Source organism: Thalia democratica, chromosome 6, assembly GCF_965202585.1.
Source record: "Thalia democratica chromosome 6, ktThaDemo2.hap1.1, whole genome shotgun sequence".
NCBI classification, from domain to species: domain Eukaryota; kingdom Metazoa; phylum Chordata; class Thaliacea; order Salpida; family Salpidae; genus Thalia; species Thalia democratica.
In genome coordinates, this window is record NC_139170.1 from 20,436,376 (window position 1) to 20,454,594 (window position 18,219).

The 18,219-nt window shown below is 26.0% G+C and overlaps 1 protein-coding gene across 1 annotated transcript; it reads left to right on the plus strand.

The window, feature by feature from the left end:
- Nucleotides 1-967: 967 nt before the first annotated feature.
- On the plus strand, nt 968-15,707 carry LOC145838590 (ATP-dependent RNA helicase DDX42-like). The gene is made up of 15 exons (XM_082946207.1): nt 968-1,072; nt 3,013-3,080; nt 4,103-4,216; nt 6,707-6,784; nt 6,925-7,051; nt 9,224-9,524; nt 10,200-10,378; nt 10,654-10,802; nt 11,395-11,520; nt 11,904-12,062; nt 12,558-12,662; nt 12,813-12,932; nt 14,048-14,166; nt 14,678-14,911; nt 15,054-15,707. Exons 1-15 carry the CDS (start codon nt 1,018-1,020, stop codon nt 15,292-15,294), a joined length of 2,175 nt encoding a protein of 724 aa, XP_082802333.1. The 5' UTR covers nt 968-1,017; the 3' UTR covers nt 15,295-15,707.
- The last annotated feature ends 2,512 nt before the right edge of the window (nt 15,708-18,219 follow it).

Genomic DNA, 18,219 nt, shown 5'->3' on the forward strand with positions numbered 1-18,219 from the left:
CTTTAGTTACCTTAAATGTTAACTAATTTATTGATTCAGTAATTCAAGTTTGTTGTTTTACTTCTTTTTATTTACAATAGATTATTTATTATTTCACAATAATTGCAAAATTTTTTTTTTTAATTAAAGTGCCTTACTACTTTTTCCAAACATAATGAACAATTTTTCTAGTTTATAGTGTAACTTAATCGACTAGTTTTAAATGTTAATAAATAAAAGCGTAATATTGTGTGGCGTAATTATTTTATGTTTTTTCAATGATTAGTAACGACTAAATATTTTGGATCAGTAGTTTCTTGATTTTCATGTAAGTAATTTTATATTATGATTTGTTAATTAGTTACTTTACTTTATCTAATTTAGACTTAATAACTACAAATATTATATAGTTTTATAACAGTCGGATTTAACAATATATATTGTATCTATTATTAACAGTTAATCTTCAATAATCTATAGTACTTATTTTTATTTTTAATAAACACATGTATATACCTACTTTAGCTTCTATTCTTTCCTTGCAGTGTTTTTTTTACAGAGGTCCATTGAAGTGTGTTGTCAACCCGTTAAACCACAGAGACATGTGTTAGAGTAATAAAGAAAGACTACTGTATAATTTTTTTTATCTTATATAGATATATATATTTATTTCTACTCATTTGGTTTATAGCCGTGTTAAATAAATTTTCATCAAACCTCGCCTTCAACAAAACTCAAAAAAATATCTATGTTAGATAAAAGAAGCTGATTAAAAAATAAACTAAAAAGTTTGAAACACATTAAAAAAATAAAGTTATTTATTTTTGTTCTTGCTAATGACTTAACATTGTAGCTGAGATGTTTCATATATCATACAATTAGCACTAGGTATTCCTGCACCAGACAAAGATCCTGATTTCGTTTTAAAAAAGTTTTTGAAAGGGAATTTTATATTTGAATAGCTTATAAAACTTACATTTAATCATGTATATTATATTTTAGACCATTGAAAATAACAAGTTTTTTATACTTTTCATCATGAGCAGGTATCCACCTCCTAGTAATTATAACCAGTCTGGGTATAATTCACAGGGTAAGTTGTATTTCTCTTGTTTTTAGTTTAAGCACAGTTGCTTAATTGCTTTTTGAATTTTAATAGTTTCTGTGAAAACTTTTGTCTTAAAAGAGGTAGAGATTAAAACTAATATTTTTTACAATAATAATACAAAGTTTTACAATTTTTGTTCAACCATATTTCCAAGTTTGCAAGTTTTCTTTTATCTTAACTCTGTTTGATAAAATAATTTACAATTGCTTTCTGTGAGTTAGTTTGAATATATTTTGTATATTATAATATGCTGTGATTTATAGGTTCTTCAAAATAAAATAAAAATCTTTCTTAATATCCATTAGAATGTAAAAAAAGAAATAAATTTGTCATCTAGCTTCACACCACTCATTTACTGTAACTATTTTTAGCTAAAAACATTAAATAAATATAGTTATAGTAAAGCAGGTTGCCACAGATTTTATTTTATTATTTACTTGTTTATTGAAGTTTAAGATAACTGTGTCAACTTCTTGTTCTAATGTGTTTACCAGAAAACAACGGTGCTTTTTCAACTATTAACGTTTTATTGACCAGAACATTAATGCAGTACTATTTTATGTTTTGTTTTTTTATAAAGTTTTGAAGCTAATGGTATAATTAAAAGTAATAATGTTTATTTACCATGACATTTCTATAATGTCAATTAATTTTTTATTAGAAATTGTCATTACTAACACGATTAATATTTGTAATGATATTGTAATTTAATAGCTTTTAAAATATAACTGCAATAATTTTCACATAAATGAAAGTTTTTATAAACAAACTAAACTACAGAAATTTCATAAGTGTTTTTACTAGTTGTTTTGATAGTTTTTGCATGACATATTAAAGCTTAACTATGAAAAATAGATTGAAAAAGATAGTATTTTTTATTTTTTTAAACAAAATAGAATCAATTATTTTCTAGTCCTAAATACACACCAGCTTTGAGGATGTGTATCATTTAACTTGACAACTATTTATATTTATATTTATTTGTATTTATATAATATTTTACAAATTTGTATTATATATAATATTTAATTATGTTTATATTTATAACTAAATTTAATTTTATACAACTATTTATGTTGAAAATAAAAATAAATGCTTATAATGAAAAGCGCTAATCCAAGATTGCTTAATTTTGGCTAGCAGAATAACCCTTTTTGGACAAGTTTTTGTTTAAGTTTTAAAACGTCTCTCTGGAAAATTCAAAACGACTTAAAAGATTAAAGAAGTTTTTACTCTTTGATTTTTGTAGATCATTATAAAAAAAAGTTTAAGTATAAGTCAAGAAGGAAGCACTAAAGTTGATCAAGTGTCGTTTATATTGTCAAGTTTAATGATACACATGCTTTGACGAATTTGTACTAAAAGCCATTTATTTTTAGTGTTTTTAAAATTGATCTAGCCTGACCCTGACTAGTAGTATAATAGTCACTCAGACTAGTTTATTTCTGAAGAGTGTAAACCCAATAGTAGTAATGATACACTATAATTCTCTGCTAACACACTTAATTTGTCTGATAATACATTGTGTTTGTCAGATATTGTTTATGGCTTGGTATTACTTTTTTGTGTTTGTTTGCTAATACCTGAAGTATTTTTACCTGTTTCACCAGGCCAACAAGTGAAACATTGTTTTGTTAATAAAATTTAACATTTTGAATTGATCATTTTCCTTATCATTAAGTCGGAAGCTTTTATTGTGATCTATAAAGTAAAAAAGTACAAAATGTAAGAAAATAAACTAAAGTTCAAAGAAAATGTTTCACCTGCCATGCCCTTAATAAGAATTTAAAACTTTACAAATAGTTTACTTATTTAATTTTTTCGTTATCTTGAACTTAAAAATATATTAAATTTTCAAACTGAATTTAATAATTATTAAGAATTGAGACTTAATATAAAATACTAACATTAAAATTATACTTAAGGTTACAAAAGAGATGTTGGTCTTACGTCAAATTATACTAATTTTCAAAGGGCTGGTCAAAAAAGGAAAGTAAGTTTAAAAAAACTATTATTATTTTTAATAAAAAATATCAGATAAATAACTAAGTCTTATTTAGATAATCTACACACAGTTACCAATAAAATTTGCTTAAAAATTAAAATTATTTTTAAAGGCAAAAAATGACTATTTACCATAAAATTCATCCTACAATTTTTGACCAACTATTTTCAAAACTTTTTCAGCCTACCTTTCTTTAAGTTTAAAACAGTATATGGAAGGAATTTTTAAATTTATAAATACTTATAACTGTTTTTAAAAACTACAAAAAAAAAGTTTAATACTTAGTCAATATTTTTTATGTTAAGTAAAAATTCGTTCCAAAAGATGACTTCTTTAGTAGTATTAGAGATTTTTTTCTAATTGAAATCAATTTACCTAAGGTATACATAAATGGTAAAATCTATAGCAAAATTTGATTTTGATTAAAAGAAAATATGTTTTAAAATGTATGTAGTAGTACAAAAGTGGTATATGGCAGGCACATAACATTGTACATTTCTTCAAATCTGCAGCATTACATGACTTCTCGTTTTTTTCAAATTTAATACTGATTAAATTGTGAAGTGAATTATTTTTGCAAAATAAAACATTAAAAAAATATTTAGAGCAAAATTTCAGACGGCTTTTTTAATCAAAAATTTTCCAACTTTTCCTTCTATATTTTTATAGTTTTCTTCACTGAATTTAAGAATTTTGTTTGTTTGTGTAAAATACAGAATCATAAAATTTAAATATCAATAAAGTTAAAGTTTGTTGTTAACAACCTTTAAAAATTAAATTCCTAAAGAATTATGAAACACTTTTATAACTTAAAATTATCTCTCAGCACTACTAAACTAAGCATTTATGTATTCTATTGCTAGTAAAATACAGCTTTTCTAAGCAAATGAATAAAAAATGTATTTGTTTTGCACAAAATAAAAATGCTTTATATTTTCAGCATAGTACCAAGCTAGGTACTTGATTACTATGATAACTTTATTCTGTTTCTTAATTCAAATACTTTTTAGTCAAACTATTCAGACAATGATGATAGTTATTTTGATGATGTTGATGACTTTAGTACTGTAGAAGATAAATCCAGTATAATTGATGCTAACCCTTTTCTTTCAGAAGAAGAAAAGGTTACTGTAATAGTTTTATATAGTTTAGTAATTTTTTTATAAAGTTTTATTCAAAAATTTTTAAAGGTGAGACTACTTAAATACGGATACATGACAATTTAAACTTGGACAACTCGAAATTCCAATAGTTCAAACTCTTAAAAAGATGGTTATAAGACCATATCTCAAAAAGTAATACATTATTGAAAAAAAAAGCGGTTGTAGATCTAACTAATAAGGTTGTTGTAGTAAAAAACAAACTAAAATAAATAATAAAAGAGATTTAAAAACATTACTAAAAAAACTAAAATTTAAAACTAATTTTAGACATATCTCAAAAAGTATTTAAAACTTCACAAAAAGAGAAAATGGTCTTTAGGTATTAACAACACCTACAAACTTTTGTTATATATATTTTTTCACAAATGTTTTACTTTTTGAGTTGTGGCACTAAATATATATACAGGGTTGCCAAAAATCCTTGAAACCTGGAATTTGACAGTTCGGGCTGAAAAACCTGAAAAAACCTAGAATTTGAGAAATGAAAAAAAAAACCTTCAAATACCTAGAGTTTTGAACAAAAATTGCTAAAAAAACCTGAAATTTTTAACAATTAACTTGTTAAGTGGTAAGATTTCGATTTGACTCAAAAAATCAACATATCTATCAAAATTTTTGTCATCATCTTTTTTATACTATTTAACGCAGTTTCTTACCTTAAACTTAACTGTAAGCTAAAAATTGACCCAAAAGTGTGTACTTTTAAAAACCTGGAGAAATTTTGAAAACCTAGAGAAAATTTTTGTAAAACATTTGGCAACCCTGTATATATTTTTAGAATTTGTACAGTTGTGCACTCTTAAAATAATTCTTGACAGCATTAAATACAGTCTCTATATCAATAAAAATGAAATATTTTGAACAAACCCTAATTTTTTTTCCTAAATTATCTGTATATACACTTTGAAAATGATTGCTTTTTTATAAAATTAACTGCAATAAGACTTAAAAAAACATTAACTAAAATAATAACATATGTGGACAGCATAACTTTGTTCAATACAGATACTGCTTTCTTTGTATTGTATGAAAAAATTCATTCAATGGAATATTGTTGAAAAAAAAATTATTAGATATTTTTACCAATGTGCAAATAACTTAAAGTATAATGTCCGTTGGGTCAATTACTACATTAAAATTTATTCAAAATGATATAAGTATTGCACGATCAATAATACTAATTCAATTAAAGCTAATTTTTAAAATAACTCTTTGAAACACATTTTCCTTTAAAGACATGTTTAAGAGTTCAAGTTATTTGTTTAAAACTTTAGTATTTTTTTGTATACGTTGAATGAATTTGTTAGTTGTTTAGTTTTATAGAATTTTGTTTGAGTGAATAATCATAAAGTTAAAAGCTGGGAAATTAATTTTCTATAAAACTAGTATACAGTTTTGGTAAAATGTTCCTAAAAAAAAAATCAAAAAGTAGAAGTTGCATGTATCATATCTGCTTCGAAATTTTACGAAACAGTAACACACTCCATTTTTCAATATGCCCTCACTTCAGCACCAATTACTTGCTTAATTCGTCCTTTGAAACTCTCAACTGCTGTACACAACCAACTATTTCTTCAGTATTTTGGCCTAAGCTTTATTCAAAGATTCTTTCAAAGACTACAAAGTTGTGTGTGGTTAGCACAAAGACTCATGTTTTCAACATGGATCAAACACTTAAGAAGTTAAATGGGTTGAAATCAGGCTACAATTCCTAGCTCTAAGACCGTGTAAAATAGTCTTCACACCTAACTTTTGCTTTGTTTGAGGTGTGAAGGAGCCTTTTTGTGTTAGAAAGTAAAGTATTCTTTCTTAAAGTGGTTTTTATAAGTCACACAAGACAGGGACCAAATGTTATCGATGTACATATTTGTGTATGTTATGTTTCACAAAAATAAAAGGAGGTTTCCCAGTTTTGATACTGCAACCCAAACCTTGATTGATGCTGACTTCCTGGTAGAAAAATTTAACATGTTTTCAGGTCAGCAGTCTGAAGTTTTTTGAATCGAAATTTGCTTGTCTCTATGTCCTATAAAATAAAGTTTTTTTTTGCCTGTTTAGTTTGTACCTTCTATACGGAACCTATTGAACTCACCAACTTTGATATTTCAAAAACTAGTTTAAATTCTAAGCTGTAAAAAGCATCTAGTAACTGAGATAAAAGTGTACAATATAAGACAGACTTATGTAAAAAAACAGGTGAAGCCCATATTGTCTTAATTTAAATGTAATTTTTTTAAAATATACAAACAGCAAGTACATCATATAAAAATATACTTTGAGTGATAAAAATTTAAATCACATTATATTACTTGTTTTATTTTATTAAAAAAAAAACAGGGAAAATCTGCATTTAATATAAAGTGTTATTTAAAACTTAAAAGTATCTTCTAACAGCTATTTAAGTGTTAAAAGTAATCTGTTATTGTTATTGACTTGTTCATGATACTATAGAGAGAAATGAAGAAAAAACAAGAAGAAGAGGAAGAAGATGATCCACTTGAAGCTTTTATGGCAGGAATCGACAGTGAGGTTTAATATTAAAAGTATCAACTATTAATATAAAGTTTTTGTTATAAAATTGATAGTAAATATTTTATAAATAAATTTGGTGTTAAAAGTAATAAATTGTTAATTTAAACAAAAAAATGTTTTTTTTTTGAATTCTTCAGGTCAAAAGTTTATCAGAAAAGAAAGAGCAAAAGAAAGGAAAGGAATCGAAGGGAGTGCGAGCAGATGTTGACGAACTGGACGATGAAGAGTTGTACTATAAATACATGGAAGAAAATCCTGATGCTGGTAAGCTATTTCTAATATTTTTACAGATATTTTAATAATAATTTTAATTTATTATTAGTGACAGTGAAAAACTCAGCTCTTTATTGATAGAGAATTTGAATTCTCTAGATGTTGCTATCCTGTTCACCAAATAAACTAAAGTAAATAATCAGTTATTGTTCTTGGATTCTTCGATCAAAAGAAAAGAAAATTAATTTATTAAGTTGGTGTTTAGAAAACCTTCATTCACGGGTCAATATCTAAATTTCCAATATTTTTGTAGCGAGAGGAGAAAAAATGGTTAAATTAAAACCTTATTTAACAAAGCTAAAAAATATTTTCTCCAGAAGTTTTTGAGACTGAACTTAATGTTATAAAAGAAATGCTAATAAAGAACGGATATCCTAGTCCTTTGATTGATAAAGTTTTTAAAACTGAAATTAGCAGATTAAATTACATAAAACCTTATGGTCCTGAGAAATGTCCAGTTCTTTTAATTTTGTCTTATGCAGGTGAAAACTCGACTCAGATTGAAAGAAATATAAAGAATTTAACGGAAAAAGTGTATTGTGTTGCTAAGCCTAGAGCTATTTTCTCATCAAGTCCTGTTTTGAGTCCTAAAGGTAAAAACCTCATATCTAATAAACATAAAAGTTGCATGGTTTACACGTTTGAATGCTGTTGCTCAAACAGTTAAATTGGTCAAACCTCTATGCACCTTGAAACCAAAATTAAAAAGCACATTTCAAAGTGTGTATAAGAACACATTAACAATCAGCCAAAGACAATTAGTAAAGCAACTTCAAATGCAATGAATAGATCTTCAATATCAGAACATTTAGTTAAAAATCTAAATTTGTGGAAAAAGTTATGATTAAACCAAATTCAACATAATAATTGCAATAATTAAATGTAATAATATTTTTGACCTGGTCAAAATTGAAGCCATATACCTTCATTTAAATAAACCAAAGTTATGTAAGTAGAAAAATTTTGATTATTCATTATCCTTGTTTACTTAATTAGTGCTCTCATGTTATATTTAATTACGTTTATTTAGAATTTAAATTACTTTTTTGTTTTGTGTTTTGCTTGATCAACTAGTTTCTGATGCAATCATAAGGCTATAAAAGTTAAAAATTTTCTTTATTTTGTTACAATTGTATCGCACTGATGAAAATTTTATTTTTGTCATTTTGTATTCTTCAATTTTTTTCGAATTTTAAAAAGAAGTTTGAATATAGTTTTTTTGTTTGAGTAGGTTATTTAGTTGTGAATTAATTTGAAAAAAAATATTGAATGGTGTAGTAAAATAAAAGTTATATTAAAATTAAGGCAATATTGGCAAAATTTCAGGGTTTGTCAGTACAAATTCTTGAAAATTTATGGGACTTAAATCAAAATTTTCAATTAAAAAAAATCTTTTGGAAGTAAAGTTATCAGACCAAGCATAGTTGCTTTCTGTAATAGTTTTGTTTTTGTTTTTTTTTATGAAAAAAATATTTGTTTTTAGTATTTTTTTTCTGTGGATTAAGTTAATCCTAAAATTCAAGATTTAGAGAGCCATCATTCTAAAAGTAAAGTCTTGAAAACTCAAATTGTTATGATATTTTTTAAAGGGCCATATCTAATACAATAGTTAAAAAAAAGTTAAAAATCCAACATTAATAAGCTACATCATAACAACTACACTAATAAGCTATATCATTTTTTATATTTTTAAGTCCTCTATTATTTAGACTAACAAAGATTGCGGAAAATGTCAGTCTAAATCGAGGAATGACAGTTTAGATTTGCAAAATTTTGTTTATGTACCCTACTTGTGCAAGTTTCTTATTTCTCGTAAAATGGGTCTAAGTACTCTTTATGGCCCTTTAAGTAGTCACGCCCCTTACCTCACCCTTTTCCCCTCTTGCAGCTTATCGCCCTCTGACTTTCCAAGACAGTCTTTGGTATACCTTATTTTAGATTACTTTAACGGCTATGATGTGTAATTTATTGGTCTTAAAAGTAATCAAATATTACGTTTAAAATTTAAATAGTTTTTTAAAATCCCTTGTGATTTAACATCTCTTTTAGTAATAATTTTTGATTTTCTCGTTTATTATATGGTAATAATTGGCATGGTGTAATATTTTTCCGTTTTTTATTTAAAATATTTTATTTGATAAGAAAAATTTCATTTCTCAACAGGCAAGATGTTTACTGAGGGCGAAGAAGGAGTTGAATACGATGAGGACGGAAACGAAATTCCTTCAACAACAAACAAAAAGAACATCGACCCTCTACCAGTAGTTTACCACTCACAAATCGACTACAAGCCGTTTAAAAAGAACTTCTACAATGAACACGAAGAGATAAACAATATGAACTTGCTGCAAATTATAGACCTCAGGCACAAACTGAACATCAAGGTTCAAGGCACCAAATGTCCCAAACCTGTCAGCTCCTTCGCTCACTTTGGATTCCCAGAAAAACTGATCTCTGCTATTAGGTTATTAGTTTACTTTTTATTATGTTAAAGTAATTATCTAATAAACAATAAACTTCACCGCACGAAAAGTTTATATTTCAAATTCAGCAGTTGTTAAACACAGGTCTGTGATAAAACTAATTTAGGTCAGTGAAGCAGTTTATTAGTAGTTTTAATCTAAAATATTAATTGATTGAGTCTAGTTAATGATAATTCGGAATATTTTTGGTAGTTTATCATATCTGATTATGTTTTAAAAAGTGGCAACTCTGAAAAATTATAACTAGGTTATTAATTTAACAACATGATGATAAAAATTTTTTTTGAATAATTTTATAATTTTTATTAAGTTTTATAAAATCTAAATAAAAAAACTTTAAAAAAAACCTAAATAAAATTAGAAAATTATAGTAAAACTTATTTGTACTTATTTAATTAGAACTTATCCGTAATTTAAATTTCGTTTAACATTTTTAAATTAAAAAAAAAAAAGACTAAAGATTGCGAGCATAGCGAAAAAAAGTACATTTGATCTTGAATGTAGGCTTCAAATCAAGTTATTTAATAATAATAAAAAAATATTAAAACAAAAAGTAACACTTTTTTCTGATTGCTACTTTGTAAAATGATAAAAAGAGTCTTAAAAGTAAATTATTTCGTAAAAACAATCAAAAATTTAAAATAAAAAAATTGTAGAAAGCAAAACTTTGTCAACCCAACTCCAATTCAAGCGCAAGCAATTCCGTGTGCTTTATCAGGCCGTGATGTGATCGGAATAGCTCAAACGGGCAGCGGAAAGACAACTGCATTTCTTTGGCCGCTTCTTATTCATATAATGGATCAAGCTCAATTGAAAAAAGATGATGGTCCCATCGGTTTGCATTTTTTCTACCTTTTATACTGTTATTTTATAATAATAACATAAAAGAAAGGTTCGGTTCATTGATTAAACTATAATTAGTTTTTTGAATTTTGCAATGAATTTCTTCAAATTCTATCAAGTAAAATAAACAAAACTAAAGAAAAAAAGCAAAACCAATTATGTATTTCACATCAAAGTTTATTAAATTTTCATGATATAAATAAGAAAGTATGCATTGTAGCTCTTGTGTTAGAATAATGAAATTAAAGTAACAACTATAAACTAAAGGAGTTATAATAACCCCAACGAGAGAATTGTGTCAGCAAATTCATCAGGAATGTAGAAAATTTGGTAAAGTATTCAATATACAAACTGCATGCTGTTTCGGTGGTGGTAATATGTACGAACAGCAAAAATCATTGAAAAGTGGTTGTGAAGTCTGTTGTGTCTTTTGACTTAATTTATCATATGTTTAAAGCAATATTTTATCTATAAGTAAGTTCATTATATTTCTAAATGACTTATATATTTTAGAAGTTTAAGCTAATAAAGACAGCTTGTAAGTATATTTAAAAATAAAATGAACATTTTAAACATCATTCTTTAGATTTAAGTTTAATGTTTTTATTTCACAAAAAAATCTACAAATAAGTTCCTGTCATGTCATGCAAAAAGTGTTTGTAGTTTTTTAAAACCTATTCTAAACAGCTTCTTAGAGTTTTATTTTAGCTTTGATTAAATTTTAACACAAGTCTTAAAGGATTGGTCAGCTTTAAAAAAATCGGAGTATTTTTGTGCAATTAATAATGTTTTTCTTTAGTATACAACATTAATTAATTTTTTTACTGAGTTTTTTAATGTTATTTGTTAAATTTACTTCAATCGGTTTGGTAGACTAATCATAGACATTACAATAACTCTATATCAAATTAAAAAGTATAAACAATATTTTCTTGGTATTTAAAAAAAATTAAATAAATTTCTACACATTGTTTTGTGCTCAATATTTAGAATAAAAATAAACCACAGATAGTAGTTGCTACTCCGGGAAGGTTAATCGATCACATTAAAAAAGGCAATACGAACTTACTAAGGACTACTTATCTAGTATTTGATGAAGCTGATAGAATGTTTGAAATGGGATTCGAATACCAGGTTATTTACAACAAAATTTCTTGAAATTTTACCAAAATATATTTCAATAGTCAGCTTTTTAATTTTTTTATCATATGTTGCCCGTTTTTTTTTAAGCAATAAATATTTTATTGAACGACAAAAAAAGGCGTTAAAAATATTTGGTCCTAGGACCTGGTGCATGAATAACCTACACCACGAAGTCGCACACCACGGATACCTTTTAACGTCTTGTCAAAGACAATTATAAAATGTATACATTTTTAAAACTATAAAACCGGATAAATTCAGTTTAATATTAAATTCTTTTTAATTACCACACTTTTTAATTGCCAAACCGGGCAAATTAATTTATCAACATTTAAAAATAGAAATTAAAATAATACCTTCAGCTTGTATTGTAGGTTCGATCGATAGCTGGTCACATCCGTCCCGACCGGCAAACTCTTCTCTTTAGCGCCACCTTCCGTCATCGTATTGAAAAACTGGCCCGTGATGTTTTGGTCGATCCAATCAGAATAACGCAGGGAGATATCGGTGTTGCCAACACTGATGTTACTCAAGTTTGTTAAATTTTGTCTGAATTAGTAGACTGTTTTTTTTTATTTAACATCAAATAATCAATTACCTGTAGGTATCTAAAATGAATTATTAAGTTTACAGTAACTAATAATAATGATAGAATAAGTCTACAAATATTTTTTGTGTAATTTGTTCTGTATAATTTGATTATAACTATTTAAAATAAAAATTTAATCGTTTGTTAACAAAAGATCATAGCGAAACAAGTTCACTGGAATATATAATGATAACAAATTATACAGTATCCTTCTTTTATCACACTAACACATGTTTCTGTGTGTTAACAAATTAACACACAGAAACATGTGTTAGTGTAATAAAAGAAGGATACTGTATAATTTGTTATTATTATTCATTTAATTAAATTTATATTTAGCTTAATATAATAATTTAAGTATTTTTGTTTATAAAAAATAACATCGATAATATTTGTATATAGAAGAGCACTAACAAAATAAAAATATATAACTAATCAGATTGTGCAAGTTTTTTCACAAGAATGTGACAAATGGAGATGGCTAACTCAAAAAATTGTTCAGTTTACAAGTGAAGGAAGCTTGCTAATTTTCGTCACTAAAAAAGTTTGTTTTTTTCTGTAAATTATGTGGATATTTATGGTAAAATTTATAAAGGTTAAGTATTACCAAAAATTGTATTTGTTATCAAATTATTTAAAATTTTAAATATTTGTTTTACAAGAAGCTTTTTTAATTACAATTTTAATTTTTTAGCTAAATGCAGAAGAGCTTTCTGGAAATTTGAAGAAGAACGGTTATGACGTAACATTGATACACGGTGACATGAATCAGTATGTCAGAAATGATGTCATAGCTAGTTTTAAGAAACGACAGGTTTGATTTTTAAAATGTTTGTAAAACTCTTCATATTTTAACAATTTTTGTTGTTGCACTATCCCATTGTAAAACTTTTTTTATATGTTTGAAAATTGTATTATTACGTAATAATCAGATATGTTTAAAAAGGGTGAAGATAAAGCACAGTGAAAACTATAGCAGAGAGTCTCTTTATTTGACTGATTAACTTTGCAGTAGCAATGCATTTAAGCTTAGTTGACAAATGACAAATTTTGTTCTATGATATTTTACAATGTATTATATTCTACAAAGGTTCTATTTACTGTAATTTGAACGTTTTTAAACAGTTATTTTAGCAGTTTGTTTATTTATTTCTGTAAATGCTTTGATCTTAGTTATCAAAGGTGAAAGTGTATGGTATTGTAATAAATAAAGTTACATTTTTTCATAGTTAAGTTTAAATGTAAACAAATTAAAATGGTAGTTTCATATAGTTTTTTTTCATTACCGAGTTAAATTTAAAGTTTTGTGACAAAACGTTTTCAAAATAAAATATTTGTAAAATATAGTTTGTAGTTTTAAGGTATCTTTGTTGTAATAAAGTAAAATCTTTATTTGTAGAGTTTGAAATACTTGTTTTTTTTTTCACATAGAGCTTTTAGTAATAATAGACTACTTATAAAAAGAATTATATATAATTGTCTAATGTTCACAGACCGTTTTGAACAATTAATCCATTTCAACAAAACCGACGTGTTACAATAAACCTCTCTAACATTAATGAGTTTTATAGTTTCCTTTATAAAAGTAAATACCTTATATTTTATTAAACGTTGTTGTAAGAATCTTTACCTTTTATAAAATAAATTATAATATATGTTATTATCTTTGATGACTATAAAATATTTGTACTAAAGTTTTACCAAAATAAGAGACAAAACTAGCAACTAATAAACGTTAAAATTATATGCATAAAATAAAATAATTTCGTATATTGTTGCAAAAATGTCAAGTATGTTAATATGGTTTGTTATATTGTTATTGTATTTGGGCGCCCGGAAAGTTTTTTCCGTGCAAAATCTATTTATATTTAGTGTTTTAAAACTTAATATTTTAAATCCGTGATCTTATTGTTTGTATTTTTTTTAAAGGTTGCAACTTTAGTGGCTACCGATGTTGCTGCAAGAGGTCTTGACATTCCGCACATAAAAAATGTTGTAAATTACGACGTTGCTCGTGACATTGACACTCACACACATCGCGTCGGAAGGTTATTTGCTTGTCATCGTTATTGAAAACTTACTTAGTTAATAAGAGTAATTACTAAGTTCTCCTCAACCTACTGATTATAGTTAAAAACGTACAAAAAGCTAAACTCCATCTCGAATAAAATTCTATTATTTCTTATAATTACATTAGATCTAAAAACAAATAAATTATAAATTTATCTTTTTCACAACAATTACGCTATAATTAATAAGAATTATAACAAGTAAAACTAGTCTTTATTGTTATCTTGTAAAACAAACTTTTTTATAGTCCTTACTAAATTAGGGCTGCAAAATACTCGGCTAACTCAGGGTTCTTAAAAAAACCTTGGTTTGTTTTTTTATTTGCAGTTTCAATATTTTTGAAATTTTGTAATTTAATCCAAGTTACGAATTGGAAAACTAAATACGTGATATTTCTTTAAAAGCTGGTCAGTTATAAACTCAAACTTATTATTTATAAAGTTTTTAATAAATTTAACTGTTGTAAACACAAACTGCATCTCAACACAGGACGGGTCGTGCCGGTCAGAAGGGCAACGCGTACACGTTGATCACCAACAAGGATATCTTTTTCGCGGGAGATCTCGTCCGCCATCTAGAGGCCGCTAATCAGGATGTGCCCCAGCAACTGTTAGATGTCGCTAAAAAGAACAGCAAGTTCAGTCACGGAGGAAAAAGCGGAGGAAAGCACAAGAATATTCTCAATACGAAAGATCGCCCTGGACTGGGTGCAACCAACTCCAGGTTTGTGCACTATTCTTTTTTATTTTTTGTGCACTATTCAAAAAAGATATTTTTATATTCTTTTTAATATGTTTTTACCAAATACAAACTAATTTTTCACCATTCTTCTTTTAATACAATAACATCGTTATCACACAAAAAGCTTCAAGAAGCCCTCAAGAGCGCAACAAATATACCAGAGCGGAGTTTTGGGAGGACGGGCTTCTTCAGTCAAAGACTATTTTAAGGCTTCTTATCAAAAAAATTTTGTTTCCTCTTCTGCTTCGTCCTCCAACGAGACATGGAATAGCGGCAATATGGCGTCACAGGGAGGATTCAAACATCCAGCTTCAATGCAAGCGCCAGTTCAAAAGAAAAAGAAAAAATCGAGGTGGGGAAATTGAAGATTTAAGTATGTTTTCTGAATGCTTTGGTTTTGATTGTGAACAAAACGCCTGGTAAAAGAAAAGGAACAAAGTTATAAATATTTAGTTAAGGGCTTGAAGTCATTGAGATTTAAAACAAAACTATATTTTGCGGTAAAAATGCCAATTTTTTTAAGTTAAATTTTCTTGCTTATAAATTTTACAAGTTTTTTTTAATTTTTTTAGTATAGACGTTTTTCAATTAAATTTATAGTTTTTTTCTGTATTAAAAAAGATTAATTTTAAAATTGTTAATTTTAGTTGTTGTAAATTTATACGCAAGACAATTTATTTTATTTTGTATTATATGTTTGTTCTTTGAATAAAGTAAGCGTAGAAGAATATTAAAATAATTAAAAAAAAGTTACTTTGGTATTTATTATTTTCTGTCGTAGTAGAAATTTAAACACTTTTAGACAACTATATGTGTTAGTTCTTAATGCATTGTATGTTTTTCTCGTTTTCTTTAAATAAGTTAGTTTTAAAGATGGCGCTTGTCAAACCAAAGAATGTTTATTTTATAAAAACTATCTATAATACATTCATTTGAAAAAAAAAAACTTAATTGTTATATTAAATATATCATCGCGAGTATACTTATGGTTTATAAACGAATTAAAAAAATAGTAATATTAATATTGAAAAGTTTTCTTTTAGTACTTATTTTTATGTAAAAAGAGTACATTAATTTTTTTTTAAACAAATGAAATATCAATTAAAAGCAGTTATTACCTACATACTAAATTGTTAATTTAGTATATTAATAAGTAGCTACTCTTACTAAATATCGAAGTAAATTATAAAACATTAACATTTTTTTATAATTTTTTTCTTTGTTTTTTGGGTTGTAAACCAATAGTACTTTACTTTTAGTGTTACGACAAGTATATAGAACTGTTTAGATAAAATTAAGGTGAATTATACATGTAAATCTAATGATATAAATTTTTGTAGTTGTATAAAAAAATAAACCAAGTGTTTTGAAGACCTATGTAAAACAAAGAAACTAAATTTGTCAAATATGGTTTAAAAATTAACAATATCAATCCTGGATCCACGAAGACGACACTGATTGTACTAGAGTTAAATTTAAGTTGTGCAGGGATATGCTAATTTCTGATACTTTTTTTAGAGTAGCTTACTTGTATTGGTAGAACATACATAGGTTGCCTTTTATATTTGATGCTACTTATTCTGCTTATATGTAGTTTGAACTTTAAATGGTTAAGTTCAACTTTTGAAGACGAAGCTGCGACTATAAATAAGTTTAAACATTTTCAAAGAATGTTTCAAGACAATGGAATTGCTAAAAGTTCTCTATGCCATGGTTATTCAAACTAAACCTGCCAAGCAAATGAATGCTGACTGCTACTTTTTTAAGCTTTAATGAAACATGTGCTAAACAAGCAAACTTAAACTTTTAAAGTAAATATTCTAGTAGGGTCTCTAAATTTAACTGTGAATAAACAGTTGGGCTAATTTAACATAAATTTTGGTCTAAGGAGTATGTGTACATCTAATATATGTGGCCACTGGTTAACATAAACTTTATTCAAAGAGTCTGGCTCACAAAAGATTTTATTATAAATCAGATCCGTCACTTGTAAAAGGCTGCCGACCCCTAATATAGTCAGTCAAAGTACATAAAAAATTCTTCTTTTGAAACCGTTAAAGTTAAAAAAATATTTTAGAACTTATTTAACATGTACTTAATTCAAAAAGATTTGCTATAAGAGCAAAGAAAACCAATTTTTTTATGATTTGTTTAAATTTATGTCAAAATGGGTCATAATAACTGTAATAAAAAGTAAAAAAAAAACAGGGAATGAATATAGAAAGTCAGAAAACCAGTGACAAATTTTCAAAAACTCTTGTCATTTTGGTTATATAATCAACTTAGTGTTTTATTGTAAATTCAAAAGTATTACCTATGACATTAAATAAACAAAGAACTTCACCATGCGACCAACAAAAACAACATCCAAAAAAAACAAAGATCGTTTTCTTCCTTTTTCGGAATCATAAGTAGGCATAGTCGCAAAAAACTGCTGTTGAAATCTAACCAAGCGGGCTGAATTACCATACGAACGTTTGTGGATAAATTCAAAAATATTGACGTAGCTAAATTGTTCACAGCTCAACATCTAAGACATTGTCAGCTAATTGCGAGATGATAGTTTACAGTTGTTTTATCAGTTTTAACCAGTATTATAACATTTATTTATTTTAAATATGTAAGTTTATTATAAAAAAATTTAACAATAAAAAAACAATATTTGTTTTATAAAGTTTAGTTTTTAGCATATTTTAACTAATGAACCGCTAAACCAAATCAGGTGTTAGCAGTCTTTTATAATTCGCATGGTCCAACATTTTTTTTTACAAAATTAACTTTGGCTTTTATATGAAAGCTTTAAGTACAAATTACAAGCCAGTTTTTATAGAATTCAAAAATATCATTTAACTTTTGAGATATTTAATTTTTTGTAAAAATTTCCCAATATAAACGTATGGACCGCAAATTTTTCCAGGTCAATTTTCTCAGAAATTTTAAAATTCACTAAAAATCTATCTTCTTAATTTTTCAAGCAATCTTCTTTAAATTTTCAGGAAACGTTCCTTATAATAAAAGGAAAAAACGTTACTTTAGAATTTTAGTAATTTTAAAAATAAAAATTATATCACAAAAATTAAAAAAAAAAAGTGTTTTTTTCAAAAAAAAAATTTTTACATAAAAATTTTTAAATTCCAAAGTAACGTTTTTTTTTGTTATTGTATAAAGATCAGACTGTAAAAGTTTGAAGAAGATTGCTTGAAAAATGTAGGAGGAGATAGATTTTAAATGAAATAGTCTTTTTTCGCTGTTTTAGTTTTCCCTTCCTATAGGGAACCTATTATGCGGCC